Source organism: Myotis myotis, unplaced genomic scaffold (genome assembly GCF_014108235.1).
Source record: "Myotis myotis isolate mMyoMyo1 unplaced genomic scaffold, mMyoMyo1.p scaffold_m19_p_13, whole genome shotgun sequence".
Lineage (NCBI taxonomy): Eukaryota > Metazoa > Chordata > Mammalia > Chiroptera > Vespertilionidae > Myotis > Myotis myotis.
The window spans coordinates 53,781,844-53,804,733 of NW_023416317.1; the positions used below are offsets into that span (position 1 = coordinate 53,781,844).

The following is a 22,890-nucleotide window of genomic DNA, read 5'->3' on the forward strand; positions in this document are numbered from 1 at the left end:
AATAAAGGACCAACAAAGAACAGTTCAGGTGCAACACGGGAGCCTCTGCTAGTCAAGCTCACATAAACTGGAATTGACCTTAACCTCCATCCCTTCCCGAAGAGCCGCGTCAGCCCAGTGAAGGCCGTCTGATTCTTGGACGCTGACCTCCACACACACACCCTCCCGTGGAGGACTGGTCACTGCCTCCTGTTTGCCTATGTCCCCAGCTGGAAACTGGGGAGAGAACCGTGCACTGGGGCCTCCCGGTGGTCGTCGGAGGATTAATGAGCTAATAAGTGCTTTGAAGAGGAAAGTGCCAGCTATTATTATTACTAATAAAGCATTTTTCTCCCGTGTGCTGTTGGACAGCAGCCATTAAAAACCCATTATTGTACTTAGCAATGAAGCCGTCTAGTTCCGCCCAGGATTCAGCCCTCATCCCTTCCACTCCCTGCGCCCCGCAGCCTCAGAGCTGATGGCAGGGACTGCGGGGTGTGTCCTCGTGTCCCAGGCTGGGGTCCTGTGATCGCCCTCAGGGAGGCCCATGGGGCTGCAGTCTGGTTCTGTGACCTGGAAGAGGAGGCAGTGCCCAGTTTACTTTGTTATTTGATTTTATTTATTTTATTGATATCAGAGAGAAAGGGAGAGGGAGAGAGATAGAAACATCAGTGATGAGAGAGGATCATTGATCAGCTGTCTCCTCCACACCCCACAGCCCTAGCATGTGCCCTGACCAGGAATAGAACTGTGACCTCCTGGTTCAGATGTCGATGCTCAACCACTAAAGCCACGCCGGCCAGGCCAGGTGGTTTAATTTGCTGGATTTACCCCTCATTTCTTGCCCTTGAAGATGCACCTGGGATCCTTTTGGTTATTTGGTTCCATGAAGGAAGTGAGCTTATTCAGGTGGCTGTGTGTGTGCCCGGGTCTCTCCACTGGTCAGTGGACCTCTTACAGGATGGCTCAGGGCCCTGGGAGCCCAAGCAAGACTGCAGCTCCGAAAGCTGGGGCCGGAGGCGCACTGACCGTGCCCTGTCATCCATTGTCCAGTGGTCAGAGGGCAGCCGGGTGCTGTCATCCAACCCCAACAGTGGGTTCTAGTGGACAAGGGAGGGGGCATGGAGGAAAGACTTGCCAGTGCATGGAGATATTAAACCCACTGCCACACCACATGCCCCACATCACTGACCATAACGTGGGAATGGAGAGGAGGTGGGCAGGACAGCCGCTGCCCGTGGGACACTCCCGTCTCCCCCAAATGGCCGGGAGTGGACATAAGCGAGGAGGATTCGATTGCGAACAAGGGCATGAACCTGGGTTGCAGGCCCTGGTCAGGGTGCGTGAGGGAGGCAACCAAATGATGTGTCTCTGTCTCTCCCCCTCCTTCCACTCTCTCTAAAAATCAATGGAACAGTGTCCTCAGGTGAGGATCAACAAAAAGCCCAAAGTGTTTGTGGGTGCAGATGCCCCGAGTCAGCTGTGGCTCCTGCGGAGGATGGGGGCTCATTAGCTCTCAGCACTCCCCCTCCCGGTGTTGGCCATGCATTTAGGAGGCGTGCGGCCTCCGTCCTCCCGAGAGCCCATCAGCCCCAAGGATGGCTGCTGGGGGTTCCTCAGACAACACATTGGGACCCTGCCTCTGGGCAAGGGCTGCTCACCAGGCCATTCTCACCCAGACCAGGAGCATTCTCCCAGTTCCATTCCCCAGCCTGGCACTTGGCCCCAGATGCCACACCCAGCTTGCTTGCTTTCGCGGCGTTGGTTTACAGAAATACCCTGATAGAGGCACGGAAGCTCACACCAGTTCCGCGGCGCAGAGAAACTGCAAGTCATCATCTTCTTTGTCCGTGTTTCCAGGAGGCCTGGTGAGCTGCTGGCTCGCCTGCAGTTGGCCGGTGCCATCTCAGCACCTCTGCGCTCTGGCTGCTGTGCTGAGCAGAAGCTGGGAGCCCCGGAGGGAGGGATGTTTAGAAGCTTGACTTTCCCCCTTCAGTCCTGTGTGCATTGGGGAGGCAGCTGCCTTCTGTGCACCTGCTGAGTAATTTGGTTCCACCGGATTCCAGCTGGGGAAGAGCAGTATCATGAAACAAGACCTTTTGGGGGTCCCTGTGCCCCAGAAACAAGACAGAAGACGAGCCCGTGCCTCCCAATGAAATGTGTGCACATGTGTGCATGTGCATGTTTGTGTGTGTGCATGTGAGTATGTGCATCTTTGATGCATCTCTGTGTTTGCGCATTGTGTGTGCATGTGTGTGCACATGCATGTGTGAACATGACACCTCTGCATGCACATACAGTGTGCGTGTATGCATATGATGCACCTATGTATTGTGTGTGCATGTGCATTGTGTGTGCATGTGCATTGTGTGTGTATGGCTCGATTCCAAGGAGTCATTCATTCACTCACCCAATATTTATTGAGCTGCTCATAAATCCCAGGGCTGTGCTAAGCTTTAGGGTGGAGACGAGCTCCCTGCCCTCCCCCAGAGCACCCTGACTGAATGCCAGCCAGCAAATAAACAAGTCCTCACGGGAAAGAAACAGAGGCCTGCGGGAGAGGAACCTGAGAGTAGGAAGTGGCTTTCAGAAGGTTCTCGAAGATGACTCTGAGGGGCTGAGCCCGAGGGGGAAGAAGGCAGGAGGGGTCCGGCCAGAGGAATAGGTCTGGGCAGCGGGAGCAGGGCGGACGGGCTGCGGGGGAAGAGGTTTGGGGTCTCTGGGACCCACAGAAGGCCTGGCCTCCACGGTCCTCATGGGTGAGTCCTACAGGGGATGTTGGGGCAGATTGTGCAGGGCCTCCTGGCGCTGGGTGAGAACACGGGTTCCGGTTTATAAAAATGCCCTTTGCCACTGGGAGAGGGTGGATTGTGGTGAGCAGGTGCAGGCTTCCCGTGGGAGGTGCGGACCGCCTGGGCCTGGACTGGGCTGAGAGGGGATTTTGTCAGTGAGGCAGTGTATCCTTCCAGGAGGTGATGCGGTGCTTTGGGCATAAGGAGCCACAGGAAGGCTCTGTAAGGAGGGTGTTCCCACAGCGGGGCAGAGGGAATGGGGGGCCAGCAGGCCAGAGGGAGGGGGACCCCAGGACGGGCCTGCAGAGAGGACGCAGTGCAGTGGGCTGCCTGGGAGAGCGGCTCGCTGGGCCCCCAGCAGCTCACAGGTGGACGTTCCAGGTGAACAGCAGGCCGGTTGCGATGGGCGTGGTGCAGGGCATCAGACTGCCCTTCATTTGACCCTTAGAGTCAAACCACGGGTAACATCTCTGAAGTCTGAAAAGGAATATGCATTAGAGAGCCGCCCAGAAAGGTGCAGCCGGAATTAATTCTTAGCATAGCTTTTATTTTCTTTATAAGGACAGGTCATGAAGCAAACATGGCCTTAGCTGGTTTGGCTCAGTGGATAGAGTGTCGGCCTGTGGACCAAAGGGTCCCAGGTTCGATTTCGGTCAAGGGCACGTGCCTTGGGTACAGGCTCCTCCCCGGCCTGGGCCCTGGTCGGGGTGTATGCAGGAGGCAAGCAATCGATGTGTTTCTCTCACATCGATGTTTCTCTCTGTCTTTCCCTCTCCCTTGCACTCTCCCTAAAAAACAATGGAGAAATATCCTCAGGCGAGGATTAAAAAATGTAAAATAAAAAAAAATAAAGCAAAGGTGAAAGCCGGTGCAGACACTAACACATTTTCTTATGCCCATGCACACACATGAGTGGTCATACACACACACACACACACACACACACACACACACACACCAGTATTATGTAGGAGCCAAACGATTGTGCTCCCCTAGGTCACCTGAAATTCAGGGAGGAATAGCTGGAATAGTAACGAGGGGGCGACTCCCCCGCCCGCCTTCTTTAGAAGCGGAGCCATTTCTGTGACTTCTTAGGGAACGTCGTTTACCCTGTGGTGCGTGTGTTTTTACCTTCCCCCTCATTTTCCAAATGCTTCCTCCTCGCCCCAGTGCCCCGGAGACTCTTCAGAGGCTTTCTGAGTCGACATCACGAGGAGGAGTTTTGCAAACATAACAAGAAGGGCGTGTTAGTCCCTGTCAAAATATTTTCCTGTTTAAACCGGGCAATTTGGGGCAAAAGCTGAGATGCACGTCAGGTTAATTCATGCTTATTATTTCAGGCGAATAATTTCACCAGGAGCCCGCGTCGGTACATTCATGTTTGCGTCGCACGGGGTAGGATCAGGAGGAGAAGAGGCCAGGGGTGCAAAGGGGCGTGAATGCCCCTCACCGGCACCCAGGGGGACCCGCTCACCTACTAACCGCCCCCAGGTGCGCCTCTCTCACTGCTAAGTGGGCAGTCGTCCTGGAAACCAGTTTTCATATTTTTCTGCTTAACGGCTTTCATAGAAAAGCTATCTGAGCCCGGCCGGTGTGGGTCAGTGGTTGAGCATCGACCTATGAACCAGGAGGTCATGGTTGATTCCCAATCAGGGCACCTGCCCGGGTTGCCGGCTCAATCCCCAGTAGGGGGCGTGCAGGAGGCAGCCGATCCATGATTCTCATCATTGGCGTTTATCTCTCTCTCTCCCTCTCCCTTCCTCTCTGAAATCAGTAAAAATATATTTTTAAAAAAGCAATCTGAGAAGAAGCAGGGGGACAGGGAGGCTGTGTTACCCGGAAAGTAGATAGATGGGAGGCAGGTTGAGAACAGCACCTGTGTGGGCAGGGTTTAGACACACTCCAGGGATGTCTGCTGGGTCCTGGGGCTGATTGGGGTGGGGGTGTTTCTGAGCTAAAGGGGAGCAAACACAAAGGAAACCCTGTCCTTTCTCTGCCACCCTCAATCGCTGTTACGTGAAAAGAAGGATGGAAGGGGGGGGCACACATCACTTTGGAAGACAGTGGGTGATGTGTGCGGAGCCGGAACAGGAGAGGCACCTGGGCGAGGTTGCAGGTGATGGGCAGCAGCCCTAGCTCGGCGGGCAGGATTCTGTGTGGCTTGGGTAGGTTCCGTCCGACGGGCACAGACCTGCCGGCTGCCTCGCTGCCAGGCCTCCCAGCCTTCCCGGCTCCCTGTCCTTAGGGCCTGGGCGTGCTTCCTCCTGTGTTTTCGTCTGTCCCCACGTTGCCCCATTTCCTACCTCGAGATTCCTGCACTTCGGCTTCGCAGGAGTGACTCACGGTATTCGCCAAAGGGCAGGACCTGGTCTGTGCTTGTCAGGGGGTGGTGAGCGCAGGCGGATCCCCTGTGCGCACCCGCCGTCCTCACCAGCCGTCCTCACCTGCTGTCCCACCCTCGGGCCACACCACCCGGGAAGATGAGTGACAGCACATCCCTCCCACGCTCATTGCAGTTCATAGCTGATGTCCGTCAGCCTGTGGATGGAGCGAGGGATCGATCCACCCTCTGTGTTTCCTTGGCACGCAGCTCTGCAGCGGAGGCGACAGCCCCTGAGTGGATTTGATCTGCAACAAGGTTGTTGTTGGGATTAAAGAATCGGGACTCAGAAGGAGTTGAGACCCAATTTAATGATGTTCTGGGAATGCGTGGTTTTAACAATAAGGTCTTTGCTTCTTCGTGGGGATTTCAGGGCTGCGTGGGGAGACCCTCCAGCCCCCACCCAGGCAGCCAGCCTGCGCTGGGAGGCCATTCAGTCTAAGAGAGAAAGGCTTCCACCCCCAGGAAGACATTGGACTGTTTTTCTACTTTATGGTGCACAATGGTCTGCTTAGACTGCAGTGATGGCGAACCTATGACACATGTGTCAGAGGTGACACGCGAACTCATGTTTTTGGTTGATTTTTCTTTGTTAAATGGCATTTAAATATATAAAATAAATATCAAAAATAGAAGTCTTTGTTTTACTATGGTTGCAAAGATCAAAAAATTTCTATATGTGACACAGCACCAGAGGTAAGTTAGGGTTTTTCAAAATGCTGACACGCTGAGCTCAAAAGGTTCGCCATCACTGGTTTAGAGGTTAAATATTCAGCCAGACCCACACGTGTGACTATTGACATTTTTCCATGAACTCGGTTGTGTAAATGTATGTGTGTGTGTCTAACGGGCAATATTTTAAGATGATTATACCTAAGTGGATTATGCCTAAGTGGATACTTTATTTCTATTGATTATAATTTGCATAAATCGAGTGCACAGGGGACTGCGTGTCTGCTGGCGTGCAGGGTGGTGATAGGATTGTGAATGGCTCATTAGCCCAGGGGAGCCGGTGACCGAGGGCGGAGAGGGATTGCTATCAATCCGAGATCAAGTGGCATCTTTTCTGAGTGGGTTTCTAAATCCCCTATTACTTTGCAATCAGCTCCGGGCATATTTTAGACGAGAGGTAGGCCGCCTCCCATTCCTGATGGGAGAGGAAATAGCGGATCTGACAGTGTGTGTACCAGATATGGAAGGTAATGCCCACTAAGTGGACTCAAAATGCTCTTTTACGGAGAAAAAAGTGACTTAAACCTCTGTGTCTCATGGGGCCTCGTTAGAGTCCTCCTCCAGGACTCTGTACAGCTGATGTTACCCAGAATCCCACCACTCACACGCTGCAGGCCAGTGCGTGGACGCCGAAGGCCGGTGCGTGGACGCGGGATTAATGGTGCGGTTCTGGGGCCGTGCAGTGAGCATCGATTTCCCCATCAGCCCCGTGTGCGTTTCCTAAGGAGACGCTGCTTTGTGTTTTCAGGTGATGATACACTTCACTTTTTATTAATTATCATCTCTGCCCACATGGTTTATGCCTGATTCCATTCATTGAAATGCTTTCCTAATCTTTTTTTCCTAATTGTTATGTCCTTCAGAAACTTCATTAATTTTGAGCACTGGTGTGTGAAAATGGCAGGAGGGAACGCCACTCACAAAGCTGTCTGACCAGCCATTCTCCCTGCGTCCATTGTCAGGTGCCACTCGCCTCTCCCCAGGACCCAGAGCACATCCGGGCACTCCCTCAGGTGCTTCCTGAATAGGTGATGCAAGAGTCACACGAGGGTCTGCCTTCTGCAAGGCGGAAGGATGGGCGTGTCCAAAGAGAGGGGGCCGGTCAGAGCTGAGCCCTTTTCCTAGACTCTGGAGAGCTTCATGTTCCCGAAATAGTTGTGGACATGGGCAGGTGAGAGGAAAGGATTTTTTGCTTGAAATTTTCAGATAATTAGTTCAGCTCTAAGGTACAGTTTATCCACTTCTAGTGGGATTATAAAACACCTACTGAGATTTCAGGGGGATCCTTATAGCTGAGTTCAGACTATACTCTGTAACCTTCTAAGAAGTTTCCAGAAAACAGAAGATTATGTTGATTGGTCCGGCCGCATGGCTTAGTGGTTGAGTGTTGACCTATGAACCAGGAGATCACTGTTTGATACCCAGTCAGGACACATGCCTGGGTTGTGAGCTCAATCCCCAGTGTGGGGCATGCAGGAGGCAGCCTATCAATGATTCTCTCTCGTCATTGATGTTTCTATCCCACTCTCCCTTCCTCTCTCTGAAATTAATAATATATATATATATATATATATATATATATATATAAAACTAAAAAAAATAATGTTGACTGCATTCAATTTAGACTTTAATCTTTAAGCTTTTGCCTTGAGCTTGCAAATCCATGACCTGTCTGTGCCCCTCCCGCATCCAGACGTGATGGGGTAGAATTTTCCCCTCCCCACTGCTCTGTGGTCTGTCCAGGGTGGGACCTGGGCCTGGCGCAGGTGTCGCTGCTGTGGTTCAGTTTTGCTGTGCGTGGGTCCCCGTGCCTGCCCTGCACCCTGGGTTTCGGCAGTGTGAGGAGGCCCAGTGAGGAGCTGCAGGAAGTCAGGACAGACCCACACTGAGCCCGGTGACGTGACCGGCTGGCCGCTGTGGGAAAACCTCCCTGAGCACTTTGTTACCCCAGCTTCAAAGGGGCCTTGTTTGTGGAGGATCAAAGGGTCTCTTGCAGAATCAATTCAGAGCATTCAGCACCCACGGAGGGAGGAGAGCATGTCTGTGCTCCGGGTGAGGGGACCCTGTGGAGAGACAAGGAGGTGCTGCTCTCCGGCTGTGCCCCGCATTCCACAGAGGAGACCAGAGCTGAGGCTGCACATGGTCACGTCCCCGGACAGCTGTGTGCAGCCTCCCCGGGCCCTGGGAAGCCACCTGTGCCCATGGGAGAAACGGTTTCACTTTCCCAGGGAAGGGCTGCGTTCGTTTTGTGTCATTTTATTTTTTAAATATATTTTTATTGATTTCAGAGAGGAAGGGAGAGGGAGAGAGAGATAGAAACATCAATAATGAGAGAGAATCATTGATCGGCTGCCTCCTGCAGGCCCCCGGCGGGATCGAGCCTGTAACCCGGGCATGTGCCTTGACTGGAAATCGAACCATGACCTCCTGGTTCACGGGTTGATGCTGAACCACTGAGTCACCCTGGCCAGGCTGGGAGCGTATCTGTAAACTATTTCCTATTCTCTATCGCCCTAAATATGTGGGTGTGATCCTCAGCTATGCTTTCAGCTTACTTATTTAGATTAATACACATGTCGTTTTGATGAATATTTTTCAGAGCATCACTAATGATTTTTTACTCCCTTCACATCAGAAATCTCTTTCTGATTGATTAGCTGACCCATTTTTGGCAGGAGGGGCGGTCAGGACACCCACTGCTGGTCGACCAGAAGGTTGCTCGCTGAGTTCCCGTGTTCTCTCTCCCTGTGAGCGGCTGGGCACCTGCCCTGTGCTGAGCTCATGGGGAGGCTCTGCTGAGTCATGGTTCCGGGCTGCACGTTGGAGGCTGTTACAAAGTATCAATCTGGTCTCTGAGGGACACAGTTATGTTTCTGTGTCATTCGGTTCCTGGAGCGCTTCACACAGTTACTTTTACTGGGTCCCTATTAAGCTATGTGAGAGGTATCATCATTTGCATATTTCCTTATACATTGTCACCTATAAGCATCGCATTTTATTAAATTAAAGTCAGAGTTAAGCAGTGAACATTTAGAGTGTCAGGAGCTGTGGCCCACTTGGATTTTTGCACATCTCATGACGTCTCTTTAGCAGTTTCCGGTTTTTTTCGGTGATTAGAGTAACGCGTGCTTTTCCGATTAGCTATTTGTTTTCCCAGTTTTACAAGCGAGGTGTTTGCACTTGGAATTTTTTTACAGAACGAAGTTTCCATTTGCTCGTGAGCACTTATAAAATAACACTTATTTTAGACATTATCTCTGCTTTTTAAAATCAAAACATTGTTTTCTTTTTTTTCCAGTTATTTTTTTAATCCTCCCCCAAGGATGTTTTTTATTTACTTATTTTATTTTAGAGAGAGAGAGAAACATGGATATGAGAGAGAAGCATTGATTGGTTGCTTCCCGTTAGTATGCGCTCTAAAAGGGGATCCAACCTGCAGCCTGTTGGTGTACAGGAGGATGCTCCAACCAGCTGAGCCACCCGGCCCAGGCACACCTCCCTGTCACACTCCGCAGGGACAAACAGGAGTCTCAGCTCCAGAGGGAGCCTGTGGCTTCCGGGAGGTGGGGCTGTCAGTGGTGTAATTTGGAAGAGTGCCAGCCCCCTTGGGTGTCACAGGGGCTGGAGGCCAAGCTGTGAACTTGGCCACTATTGTGGCAGAAGCTTGGCTTCCAGGGTTGTCCTGATTCTGTAGCCCCGGGCCCTCCTTCCCCTGAGGACTCTGCTCCCACCAACCCCCTTACACGCCTGTCTCCAGGTACCTGGTTGCCCAGCACACTGGCCAGCAAACTTCTGAGACCCTGTCCTGCAGGAGATGAGCCATGTTGGCTCTGACTTCAGAGATGATCATCAGGATGCATTGTATCCTTGCTGGATGGTAGAGAACATAGAAATTGGGCCATTTTCCCAAGGTAACACCCTTGGTGCGTGCCCATTCATTCAGGCAGGTGTGTATTGATGACCTGCTGTGCCACCTGCGGAGCTCAAAGCCCAGACCCTGGGAGCCTGAGGGGCCGGCTGTGGTTGGTCAGTCCAGGTCCTCCCAGGCCGCCATCTGTAGACAGGGAGGGGCTCCTGAGGGGTGTGCTGTTTCTCCTTGATGTTCCCAGGTAGTGAAATCTAGACCCTCCTCCCTGTTACATGCTCTGAGCGCACTCCCCAAAACTGTATCGCCCTTCCTGAAGTTACTTACTTCTTTAACACATATGACTGATCTTAGCAATCGAATTCTGTTGTGTGAGATTTGCCTCCGTTTATGTCTGAGGGTTCTCCCCTCTCCCAACCACAGCCTAAGATTGTAGAAAATGCAGTTATATCATCTGGCGTGTAGCCTTCAAGGTTTTCTTTGTTTTGATCTGTTCTTTGTATTCATCTTCCACATTAAAGATTCTAGTCTTCCCTGCGTGAGTCTGGTGACCCAGCATCTTGCATGTTTTAATTGCCTTCTCTGTTCCTCCTTCACAGCCATCATCAGAGACATTCTTCTTGTCACCGTAGATGTTTGAGGTAAAATGAAACTCTAAAGCAAAGCGTGTTGTTGTCCCTGGGAGTTAGAAGGCTGTCCCCTCTCACATCATCTCACTTGAGCCCCAGGAGCTGGGCTGCAGGGTCGGCCAATCTCATTTGCAACCACCACGTGCACACATTTCATGTCTTCTGTTCTTGCTGAGTGACAGCTGTCCCACGTGGCGGGTGCTGGACGCCACAGACGCTGGCCGTCTCCGGGGTCCTCTGCTCAAGAGAACAACTCAGGAAACACACTCCGACCCACACATCGCCACCGGGAGGGTCAGGGGCCATGTTAAATGCTGTCCGGGCGTTGCCAGTCATCCATAAACAATTCCGTTTGTGTTAATAATGCCAATAATACCGGAGTCAGAGTAGCTGGAATGGGCCTGGAAGGCGGTCGCTAAGCAAAGTGGACGGGCGCAGTGAGTGGAGTGCCACTCGGGCAGTTGGAAAGCAGTGGGGGCCGTTCTGAGGTGGGGGTGGGGTCGGGGTGGGGGCGGGAGTTTTGTGTTTCGGTGAGTTGGCGTGAGGCTCTCCCCAGAGGCCTCCCAATCTGTCTGCAACTTTTTGGCAGGAGCTTTTGGAATAAGGCCAAAGGGATTGTCCAACTGCACGGAAAGGAAGTGAGCGGCTCGCTGTGTTAGCCGGTCTTTTTTTCTTGGGGCCAAAGAGACTGTAGCTTTCTGCATCCTTTTACATCATCATTTCTACCAGAATGAGTTAGAATTGCTGGGTGGAATTGAGTGGTTTGGCTGATACTCATTAAATCAGGAGAACTGGCACATGGGAAGTCTTTGCTTTATTTCTACCGTCGGCGTCTCCATAGAAAAAATCCCAGGTGGACAGAAGTGCATTCCTGGGGTGGCCTCTGAAACAGGCTTTGGAGATGAGAGCCAATCCTCCAATCGCCTGCGGTTGGCAGTAAAAGGATCGTGTGTGTCTGTGTGTTGGTGGAAACACTTTCTTCATTTCACAAGTTGCTTTTGAAAAGATGGGCGCTTGGTGGGGAGACACCTGGGTGGGGGGTGGCTACTGGAGCTGAAAGCGCGGGTATCCTTTCTTCCTTCCTCTTGGCCATTGCACAAATACACCAGACCAGCTCTATCCCCTTGTCCCGGCATTAATCATGCCTGTCCATTTTGGGTGTTTACACCTTTAAATATTTATGAGCTGCTGGGTCCTTTATTGTTGTTTACCCGCTCCGGGCGCTGGGACGCCTTGCTCTCCTTCCGCAGCCAGCACTCCCTTCCCTTCCTCATTCTCCTGCCTGGTCTTTGGATTGCCTCCAGTTTGCATACATAATTTGGGGATTGAGGTGCCAAAAATATAGTCATTTCAACTGGAGTCTTGTTGAAGTCGCTTTCACTCGAATCTCATACCCAAATAACTTGGATTTCTGAGGCCTGGAAACTCAGCGAGGCCCCCCCAGGGAAGCTGAGATACTCAGAGAGGGTGTCAAAAAGCTGCAGGTGGGTCGCAGGTCCCCAGGGAAGCGGCATCTGGACTGGAGAGATCTCCGAAGGAGCGTGACTCGGGCAGTTCTGATTTCAGCCTCGGTCTGGGGTCGCTGTGAAGATCTCTGTGGTCACAAGCAGCCTCCTGGTTGTTAAGACTCTGGTAGGATTGGGTTCAGTCCTCATAGCCACTCTCTACATTTTTCTGTACTTTTTCTTCCTTTGCGATTTCAGAAGGTAGAGTCCTTTATCAGTAGGAAAACAGTTGCCATCAGTTGCCGGTGGGAGTGGGTTCATGTTGAAGGAGAGCATCCGGGACCTGTGCCCGGGAGGGAAGATTTATTTGTGACGTCAGATGCACAATCAAAGGAGTACCCCTGGGTACCCAACATGTCCTCTCCGTCTGTCCCACCGTAGAAAAAGCCCAATCTTGCCTTCATCAGGCCCGGAAGTAGGGCCGGTATCCAGAGATTCCGTGCCCTGCCAAGGCCAGGCCAGCGCAGCCTTTCTCCCCATCCGGCCAGCTGAGCCTGTGTTCCCGGCCGTGCTGGGGCCGGCTCTGTGTCCAGGACCACACTCAGAGCCCGCCCGTCTGCCGTGGGCCCCGGGCGGCCACTACTAGTAGGTCCACATGGCTGCTACAGAGAGAATAGGTGAGCAAAAGGGGTGAGTGTGTGATACCCAGAGAGAGACAAGTGCTCACCACCCCCCCTTTCTCGTCCTATCCCTTCCCCGTGGTTCTCTGGGGAGTGTGTGAACCTGACCTTCCCGGTGAAGCAGGCTTATGCTCCCTGGTTGATTACGCTTAATAATACCTGATTCCCTTTGCTCCCTCCCTTTATTAATATTGAGCTACCTACGCTAACAAAACGACCATTAAAATATTACAGAGAGACACTGAAACCCAGCAAACCTTGGGTGGTCTTTTTAATAAACTCACCCTTTGGATCTGATATTTAAAAAGGGCTTTTCAAGTAACAACTTGACAGCTGGCAAAAATAAAATGCCCGTAAAATTACGTAACACGACCAAAGAAATGACTCAGAGTAAGATCCAGTGAAGGGAGAAGATTTTGTTTCCTCAACCAAGGGCCATTTTTGCCCTAAGACATCCACGTTGGGAAAAACACCGCGTGTGACATGGACACAAACCACAGGCTGCTCCCCCAACAGCACAATTGATTGAGGCCTTGGAGAGGAAGTAAAACATGAAATACATCTCTGTGCTCACCGGCCCGACCCAGGAGGGGGGGCAGGCGCCTCTTGGAGCCGCTGCGATGAGATGAGCGGGGAATTAAGAGATAAATCAAAGGATCCCATCAAAGCTCCCGTCCTCGGTCATAAATGCTCCCGCCGTGGAAGGAGGCCTCGTGCACAGAGATCAAAGCTGAGTGCCTCGCCAAGCACCCCGGATTCCCTGCTCAGAAAACCAAGAACAGGGAGAACGCGGAGGAAACACATCAGAGCTACTCGGAGCCGCACACAGAACCATCTCCCTTTCTCAAGGGCAGCGTGCTCCATCAGAGAAACCAAAGGAATCGTATTGGCGCTTTGACGGAGAGCTCGAGTTCTATCTTCAAGCAGGGAGGGTGGCCCCCTGGGCTCAGTCGCTTATTGCAGACACACATGAGGCTGCTTCCGGGTGGTCAGCCCTTCCACGTCGATAGTGAGGTTCTCTTCACATCTGCAAAGAGCAGGGACAGGGGTTCACATGGAGAAAAGATGGTCTCTCGCATGTAGCTGGGTCAGAGGCTTCCGTCCGAGTTCATGGGCATGTTGTTAACTTCTCCTTACTCAGTGCATCAGCCCTCGTGGGAGGTTTGCTGCTTCCGTTCCCTTTGTGAGCGTGGCCGGTCCCTGAGCTGTGCATAGCGACCCTGTCCTCTGTATTCTTCTGTCATTCACACTGTATGTTATTGGTGACATTTTCAACCTGCGCTGTGGATAAAATGGCAGTGAAAGGAAAATAAATCTTAGAAAGAACTGGCCAGTTGCATAGTACAGGATGTTTCCTTCCTTTGTAAAAATTAAACCTTTAAAAAATGTCCATTCATTCAAAATTGTTTTTGTTTAACTGTTGTGAGCCACTCGGGTGAGGATATAACAACAAACAAAAAGGAGACCCAGTTTTTACCCTCCTAAAGCTTACAGTCTAATAGGGCCGAGACCTATTGATCGGATTGTCACTCAAACAATGTCACATTGCTTCTCTAAGTGCCAGAGGGGAGAGTTAGACAGAGATTTGACTTGTGGAGGTCACCGAATGCTTCTCAGAGGAACTGCTGCCTGGTCAGAGATAGGAAGTAACTGGACAGGAAGGAGGCATCTGATTAGACATTTTTCTCAGGAGTGAGTGGGTGGTGGTGGAAGATCAGTCCAGCTACAGGCAGAGGACAGGGCCGTAGGTAGTGTACTGATTCAGAGAATGGATTTTAGCACCAGGAAAATCAGAAATCTGGCAATTTCTCATTTGAGAATGCTGGACAAATTGGACAACCTCTTTGAACCTCAAGCTGTTGACAGTAATCCTTATCATAGAATTTCCCTGATAAATGTTAGCTATGTCATCACAATCATCATCATTACCACCACTGTCACCATCACCATTATTATCATCACAGCCATCATCACCATCGTTATCATCATCACCACCATCATCATCACAATATCACCATTATTACCATCACTGTTATTATCACAACCATCATCACCATCATCATATCATCACCATTGCTACCATTATCTTCATTATCACCATCGTCATTATCACCACCACCATCACCGCCATCATCATCACCATTATCACCATCACCATAATCTTCATTAACATCACCATCACTACATCATCATCATCATAACCATCATTATCACGACCATCATCATCATCACCACCATCACCATTATCACCATCACCTTGGGATCCAGCACTGATTTTAGGCTTATCATTTCGTTACTTTGAGTTTCAACTTCATACTTTTATAAAATGGAGGTGTTGGATTAAGTGATTTCAAGATTCCTTTCTGCTGTAACGTTCCATAGTTTCCCATGCAAATCTAACCCTGGACACTTTAGCTCAGATGGGAAGCCTGTCTGATGCAGGCTAGGGGAAGTGTTGCTTTTGGGGAAATGCTTTGAAAACAAGCACAGTTCTGCTTTTTAGCAGCTTTTCTTCTATTTTTAAAATTACATTTTAGAAGTTTCTGTTATCTTAGATTACAGTTTATAGCACGTATTTCTTCTGCTAAGAAGCCTTTAAAGTGCTGCCGTGGGACGGTTAATTTCCCATTATGGTTAGTTTCTCAGATTCTTCCCTTTGTAATTGTCACATTTTTACAGTCCTGTTTAAAATGAATTTATTTTTCCAACTAAAGATGTCAAGCTGAGTTGGAAATTGAAATCCAAGCACTGTAAAATCAAATGATAAGAATGTGGCTTCGGGCGAAGTTTTCAACCACCACAACCTCTAGAAAGATCACTACAAAAATGTTTCCTTTTTTTTCTTATAAAATCCGTAAGAACACCTCCGAGATTCTTTTGGTCAAAATAAAATTGCATAACATTTCTAAACCTAGTCAAGGGAAACCGACCTACACCTTGTTATTTGTTTTAATAGTTTAATATTTTGTTTGATTGCCTCATCTTTACTCTGTTTATACTTCACTGAAATTACTATTGTTTCAGCTTTACAAAGTCTGCTTTTGACTAGAGTACATGAAACAATTTAATCTCTTTTTAGTGCCACAGATAGGAGAAAGAAGACATATGTTTCATATACAAGATGTCCCAAAGAAATGTATGCACACTTGAATAGCCGATAGCTCCATTTTGAAAATGAAATGTAGTTTAATAAACACGTAGGTCTTTGCGCCCTAGTCTTGTCCTCAGTAAAGAGGAGGGGGTGGTACAGAGTTTATTTTTAACAGGGACAATGACACGCTGTTATATTCGATACGTGGTGACAGCTCAGGCACTGTGGCCAGCAAACGAGCCAGGCGGGGCCAGGGCGGCCTGGCCGAAGTTTGGGTGCCAGCTTTGTTTGTGGGCCAGTGAGTTCCCCTCGATGGTGTCAGGTTTATTTGGGTTCCTGAGACCAATGAACGGAGTCCAGGAGTGCACCCCCTTCAGCCACTCCGACTCCTCCCATATTGGCTGCTTACAGGCACCATCCAGGTCCTGAAACGGACGCTCCACTGGGACGGGGACTGGCGGCGCTCCTTCCTCAGCTCCTGGGAAACCCCACCGCCCCGTGGGCACCCAGTCACTGCGGGTGAGCAAGGGCCCGTGAGTGGCGCTGGAGTTTCGTTTCTTCCCATGCTGTTCACAGGCCCTTTCACTCCCAACCTCCTCGCTGGCTGGCTTCCTGCGGGGAGGGAGCCGCAGAAAGCCCTTGTTTTCGGGAAAAGGATGTTCTGAGCTGTGAGTTGTGACTTGGTCGATTGTGTGTCAAACAATCTCTTTGTCAGAGGCCAGTGTTCCAGTGGCTGTGAATCAGAGGCAGCGGGAGATTCCGAGAATGTCCTGTCATCCCGGGCCTTTCAGACACTGAAGTGACCATTGTGCCACATGGCCTCTCAGTCGGGGTCATCCAGTGACCCTTAGCGGTCAGGGACTCTGGTCACTGAGACGCAGCTGGGAGCTGTGCCATCCTATGTGTGTGTGTGATAGCTACTGTGTATGTAAGCACTGTGTGTGTGGTAACTGGTGTGTGTGTGTGTGATAACGTGTGTGTGTGATAACTAATGTGTATGTAAGCACTGAGTGTGTGGTAACTGGTGTGTGATAACGTGTGTGTGTGATAACTAATGTGTATGTAATGTAATCACTGTGTGTGTGGTAACTGGTGTATGTGTGTGTAATAACGTGTGTGTGAGATAGCTAATGTGTATGTAATCACGTGTGTGGTAACTGGTGTGTGATAACGTGTGTGTGTGTGATAACGTGTGTGTGTGATAACTAATGTGTATGTAAGCACTGAGTGTGTGGTAACTGGAGTGTGTGTGTGTGTGTGTGTGTGTGATAACTAATGTGTATGTAATCACTGCATGTGGTAACTGGTGTGTGATAACGTGTGTGTGTGTGTGATAACTAATGTGTATGTAATCACTGTGTGTGGTAACTGGTGTGTGATAACGTGTGTGTGTGTGTGATAACTAATGTGTATGTAATCACTGTGTGTGTGGTAACGTGTGTGTGTGTGTGTGTGTGTGATAACTAATGTGTATGTAATCACTGTGTGTGGTAACTGGTGTGTGATAATCTGTGTGTGTGATAACTAATGTGTATGTAATCACTGTGTGTGTGGTAACGTGTGTGTGTGTGTGTGTGTGTGTGATAACTAATGTGTATGTAATCACTGTGTGTGTGGTAACTGGTGTGTGTGTGTGTGATAACGTGTGTGTATGATAACTAATGTGTATGTAATCACTGTGTGTGTGGTAACTGGTGTGTGTGTGTGTGATAACGTGTGTGTATGATAACTAATGTGTATGTAAGCACTATGTGTGTGGTAACTGGTGTGTGTGTGTGTGATAACGTGTGTGTGTGATAACTAATGTGTATGTAAGCACTGAGTGTGTGGTAACTGGTGTGTGATAACGTGTGTGTGTGATAACTAATGTGTATGTAATGTAATCACTGTGTGTGTGGTAACTGGTGTATGTGTGTGTGTAATAACGTGTGTGTGTGATAGCTAATGTGTATGTAAGCACTGAGTGTGTGGTAACGAGTGTGTGTGTGTGTGTGTGTGTGTGTGTGTGTGATAACTAATGTGTATGTAATCACTGCGTGTGGTAACTGGTGTGTGATAACGTGTGTGTGTGTGTGATAACTAATGTGTATGTAATCACTGTGTGTGTGGTAACGTGTGTGTGTGTGTGTGTGTGTGTGTGATAACTAATGTGTATGTAATCACTGTGTGTGGTAACTGGTGTGTGATAATCTGTGTGTGTGATAACTAATGTGTATGTAATCACTGTGTGTGTGGTAACGTGTGTGTGTGTGTGTGTGTGTGTGTGTGATAACTAATGTGTATGTAATCACTGTGTGTGTGGTAACTGGTGTGTGTGTGTGATAACTAAAGTGTATGTAATCACTGTGTGTGTGGTAACTGGTGTGTGTGTGTGTGATAACGTGTGTGTATGATAACTAATGTGTATGTAATCACTGAGTGTGTGGTAACTGGTGTGTGATAACGTGTGTGTGTGATAACGAATGTGTATGTAATCACTGTGTGTGTGGTAACTGGTGTGTGTGTGTGATAACGAATGTGTATGTAATCACTGTGTGTGTGGTAACTGGTGTGTGTGTGATAACGAATGTGTATGTAATCACTGTGTGTGTGGTAACTGGTGTGTGTGTGTGATAACGAATGTGTATGTAATCACTGAGTGTGTGGTAACTGGTGTATGATAACGTGTGTGTGTGTGATAACTAATGTGTATGTAATCACTGTGTGTGTGGTAACTGGTGTGTGTGTGTGTGTGTGTGTGTGTGTGTGTGTGATAACTAATGTGTATGTAATCACTGCGTGTGGTAACGTGTGTGTGTGTGTGATAACGTGTGTATGATAACTCTGGGTGTGTGTAATAACTGGTGTGTGAATATGTAACTGGTGTGGGTGTGGGTAACTGGTGTATGTGTGTGTATCTAACTGGTGTATGTGTGTGATAACTGGGTACGTATATGTGTATAATAACTGGCGTATGTACGTGTGTGTGTAAGTGGTGTGTGTAACTGGTGTGTGGGCGGTAACTGCTATATGTGCATGTGTGTGTGGTAATTGTGTATGTGATAAAACTGTTGTGTGTGTGTAACTGGTGTATGTATGTGTGTGTGATAACTGGTGTGTGTGTAACTGGTGTATGTATGTGTGTGTGATAACTGGTGTGTGTGTAACTGGTGTATGTATGTGTGTGTGATAACTGGTGTGTGTGTGTAACTGGTGTATGTATGTGTGTGTGATAACTGGTGTGTGTGTGTATAACTGGTGTATATATGTGTGTGTGTAACTGGTGTGTGTATGTGTGTGTGATAACTGGTGTGTGTGTGTAACTGGTGTATGTATGTGTGTGTGATAACTGGTGTGTGTGTAACTGGTGTTATGTATGTGTGTGTGTGATAACTGGTGTGTGTGTGTATAACTGGTGTATATATGTGTGTGTGATAACTGGTGTGTGTGTGTGTGTAACTGGTGTGTGTATGTGTGTGTGTAACTGGTGTATGTATGTGTGTGTGATAACTGGTGTGTGTGTAACTGGTGTATGTATGTGTGTGTGATAACTGGTGTGTGTGTGTATAACTGGTGTATATATGTGTGTGTGATAACTGGTGTGTGTGTGTGTAACTGGTGTGTGTGTGTGTGTGTGATAACTGGTGTGTGTGTAACTGGTGTATGTATGTGTGTGTGATAACTGGTGTGTGTGTGTATAACTGGTGTATATATGTGTGTGTGATAACTGGTGTGTGTGTGTGTGTGTGTGTGTGTGTGATAACTGGTGTGTGTGTGTGATAACTGGTGTGTGTGTAACTGGTGTATGTATGTGTGTGTGTGGAACTGGGTGTGTGGGGGTAACTGGAGTCTGAGGGTGTGTGCGCCTCCTCAGCAAGGTGTGTGCTCAGGTACCGAGAAGCCTAGCGCTCCTAGGGCAGACACCAGCGTCCGTGTGGACGGCGTCACTGCCTTTGGCAGGTTTGGCAGGTCAGGTTTGGGGTCTGGGAAACCCCTCACTTCTCCATCTGAATTAACAGTGACTGCTTCTCCGATGCCTCCATCTCGGCTCACGGAGGGCTCCCAGGAACCTCTGCTCAGACAGCGGGCCCGGCTGCCGGGGTCCAACCCCAGCGGGTCCAGGGGTCCCCAAAGGTATGGACGGAGTCGGCGAAGAAGAGATGACATGGAGACAGCGTTCAGTTGATCAGCAGCCTAGCCAGGATCTCTAGCCAGGATCTCCAGCCAAGTTCTGGTCTGGATCTCCAGAGAGGTTCTGCTTAGGATCTCCAGCCAGGTTCTGTGTCCATGTTCTCTTGCTAGGTTCTCCAGCCAGGTTCTGTCCAGGTTCTCCAGCCAGGTTCAGTCACCAGGTTCTAGTCATGTTCTCTTGCCCATTTCTGTAGTCAGGTTCAGTCCAGGATCTTTTGCCATGTTCTCTCGCTAGGTTCTGTCTCTAGGTTCTGATGCCAGTTTCTGTCCAGGAACTTTTGCCATGTTCTCTCCAGCGAAGTTCTTCTGTCTCTAGAGAATGTTCTGTGTAGGTTCTGTGCCTAGGTTCCATCTCTCTTGGTTCCGTATTCTAAGTTCTGTGTTCTAAGTTCTGTATTCTAAGTTCTGTGTTCTTACATCTGTATTTATACCAGTTGATTCCAATCCTATCAATCTCTATTCCAAAGGTTAGGGTGTTTCTTATCTCCATTCCAGGGAGTAAAGATTATGCAGCTTAAGCATGATTGTTCGTAGTTAAAGTGATTAATTACCCACCTGGCACTTAGTTAAGAGGTTTTATTCCCTCCCTAACTTCAGGGGAAAATCCCTACCTGGGGAAACAACCTTTCTCAGAGACCTTGGTTAAAACACATAGTGCCAAGAAGGTGAGCAAACATATTAAGAACAGTATGCCATATATGCCAGGTCCCTTGAAACAGCAAGCATGGACCGGCTCCCGGCAAATTCCCCCTTTTTTATTTTTTAAAAGCGGGCATTAAAAAGAAAACCCCTAAATGCTCTCTTGTATCCATTTTAAGAGTAGGATTGGCGCTTTCCGCTATTACCTGAGTCCTGATCTATCACCCCAGGGAGAGCTTGCCAATCCTGCACTTTCCCGGGGTGGAAAGGCTGCAGTGGGGTTAAGGATAAGGCTCCTTGGGCCTACCTTCTCCCATGCCTCTACATTTACCTTTCCGGCACCTTTCCTTCCTCAGAAAAGCATGGACATATTTCTTGTATAAAATGTTCCATCTGACTGGGAGTAACCTTAACTCCTCTGCTAGCAAGCATATGTGTTAAAAGATCAATACGGAGTCTTTTTTCTTTAGACTCAGTATGGCACATCTTCTTAATGTAAAGATCAATACAGAGTCTTCTTTCTTTGGACTCAGTATGGCACATCTTCTCAATCTAAGTTCTGTACTATCCACCTTCTTACCCTACTTATCCTCTATAGGGGGGTCTGCAGTACCCTGGTGGAGTCCTATCCGTCCCGAGTGTGGTGGTTCTCAATGGGGGGGGAGAGCTTACCTAGGGGAATCCTGTTCCAGGGGTCCCAAAGGTGTGGACGGAGTCGGCGAAGACTATCCACCCTCTTCCTGCGGTGGAGTCCTATCCATCCCGAGTGCGGGGGGGCTTACCTAAGGGGTCCCTGTTCGGGCGCCATATGCCGGGGTCCAACCCCAGCGGGTCCAAGGGTTCCCAAAGGCGTAGATGGAGTTGGCGAAGAAGGAAGGACACTGAGACAGCGTTCAGTTGATCAGCAGCCTCGCCAGGATCTCTAGCCAGGATCTCCAGCCAAGTTCTGGTCTGGATCTCCAGCGAAGTTCTGGCTAGGATCTCCAGCCAGGTTCTGTGTCCATGTTCTCTTGCTAGGTTCTCCAGGATCTCCAGGTTCTCCAGCCAGGTTCAGTCACCAGGTTCTAGTCATGTTCTCTTGCCCATTTCTGTAGTCAGGTTCAGTCCAGGATCTTTTGCCATGTTCTCTCGCTAGGTTCTGTCTCTAGGTTCTGATGCCAGTTTCTGTCCAGGAACTTTTGCCATGTTCTCTCCAGCGAAGTTCTTCTGTCTCTAGAGAATGTTCTGTGTAGGTTCTGTGCCTAGGTTCCATCTCTCTTGGTTCCGTATTCTAAGTTCTGTGTTCTAAGTTCTGTATTCTAAGTTCTGTGTTCTTACATCTGTATTTATACCAGTTGATTCCAATCCTATCAATCTCTATTCCAAAGGTTAGGGTGTTTCTTATCTCCATTCCAGGGAGTAAAGATTATGCAGCTTAAGCATGATTGTTCGTAGTTAAAGTGATTAATTACCCACCTGGCACTTAGTTAAGAGGTTTTATTCCCTCCCTAACTTCAGGGGAAAATCCCTACCTGGGGAAACAACCTTTCTCAGAGACCTTGGTTAAAACACATAGTGCCAAGAAGGTGAGCAAACATATTAAGAACAGTATGCCATATATGCCAGGTCCCTTGAAACAGCAAGCATGGACCGGCTCCCGGCACCCGGCCACCCTCCTGGCTGATAAAACGGGGGCAGGGCAGCGGGAGACAAAAGCATTAGGACAGCTAATGGTTCTAAATGAAATCATCTTCTCAGACTTCCCCTCGTGGCGCCGCGGCGAGACCAGCAGCCCTCGGAGTCAGCCCGCCCTGGCGGGTCCAGAGGCTTCTGTCTGCCCTTGGCCGCTCGTCACATGATGGGACACGATTGTTCAGAAGTCAGGGGCAGCCACGTGAGGGTGAGCTGAGCAGTCGCACCTGCTCTGGGGAGCGGCCGGGCGTGGCCCAAGCTCCACCTCCGCTCATTGCACTAAAGCAGCGGTTCTCAACCTGTGGGTCGCGGCCCCTTTGGCGGTCAAATGACCCTTTCACAGGGGTCGCCTAAGACCATCCTGCATATCACATATTTACATTACCATTCATAACAGTAGCAACATCACAGTTACGAAGTAGCAACGAAAATAATTTTATGGTTGGGTCACAACATGAGGAACTGTATGTAAAGGGACAGAAGGTTGAGAACCACTGCACTAAAGCGAAGCCTGGAGTCGCTGCCACGGACACGGGGGCTCGGAGCTGGAGGGGCATCTGTCTGACTTGGCATTTCGCTTATTTTTACCTCCAAGTAAATGATTGGCCTGAAGAAAGGGAAGAAGGAGGAGGAGGGAGCGGGAAGGAGGGAGGCGGGGAGAGATTAGAGAATAAGGAGCTTTCAGATTCAGAAAATGGTACTGTTTTCCCTCCTGAACCTTCCGGTGCAGCTCAGGCCGCCTGCTACTCACATGAAGCAGGAACTCAGGTCGAGAAGTCATATCCCTCCTGGAATCTCACAGCGACTCCCTGTGGGC

At 49.5% G+C, this 22,890-nt stretch overlaps 1 protein-coding gene across 10 annotated transcripts in view; it reads left to right on the forward strand.

The window, feature by feature from the left end:
- CHL1 (cell adhesion molecule L1 like) overlaps positions 1–22,890 on the forward strand; it is a 104,227-nt gene that overhangs the window by 8,537 nt on the left and 72,800 nt on the right. Inside the window, exons 2-4 of one of the 10 annotated variants that reach the window (XM_036333338.1) lie at positions 6,435–6,631; positions 6,747–6,911; positions 10,348–10,389. The exons of 8 other annotated variants lie outside the window; for them this stretch is intronic. In XM_036333338.1, coding sequence (XP_036189231.1) covers positions 10,381–10,389 — 9 coding nt within the window. In that variant the 5' untranslated portion in view covers positions 6,435–6,631; positions 6,747–6,911; positions 10,348–10,380. The remainder of the gene's footprint in view (positions 1–6,434; positions 6,632–6,746; positions 6,912–10,347; positions 10,390–22,890) is intronic. One more of the 10 variants, XM_036333339.1, reaches the window with a different exon arrangement.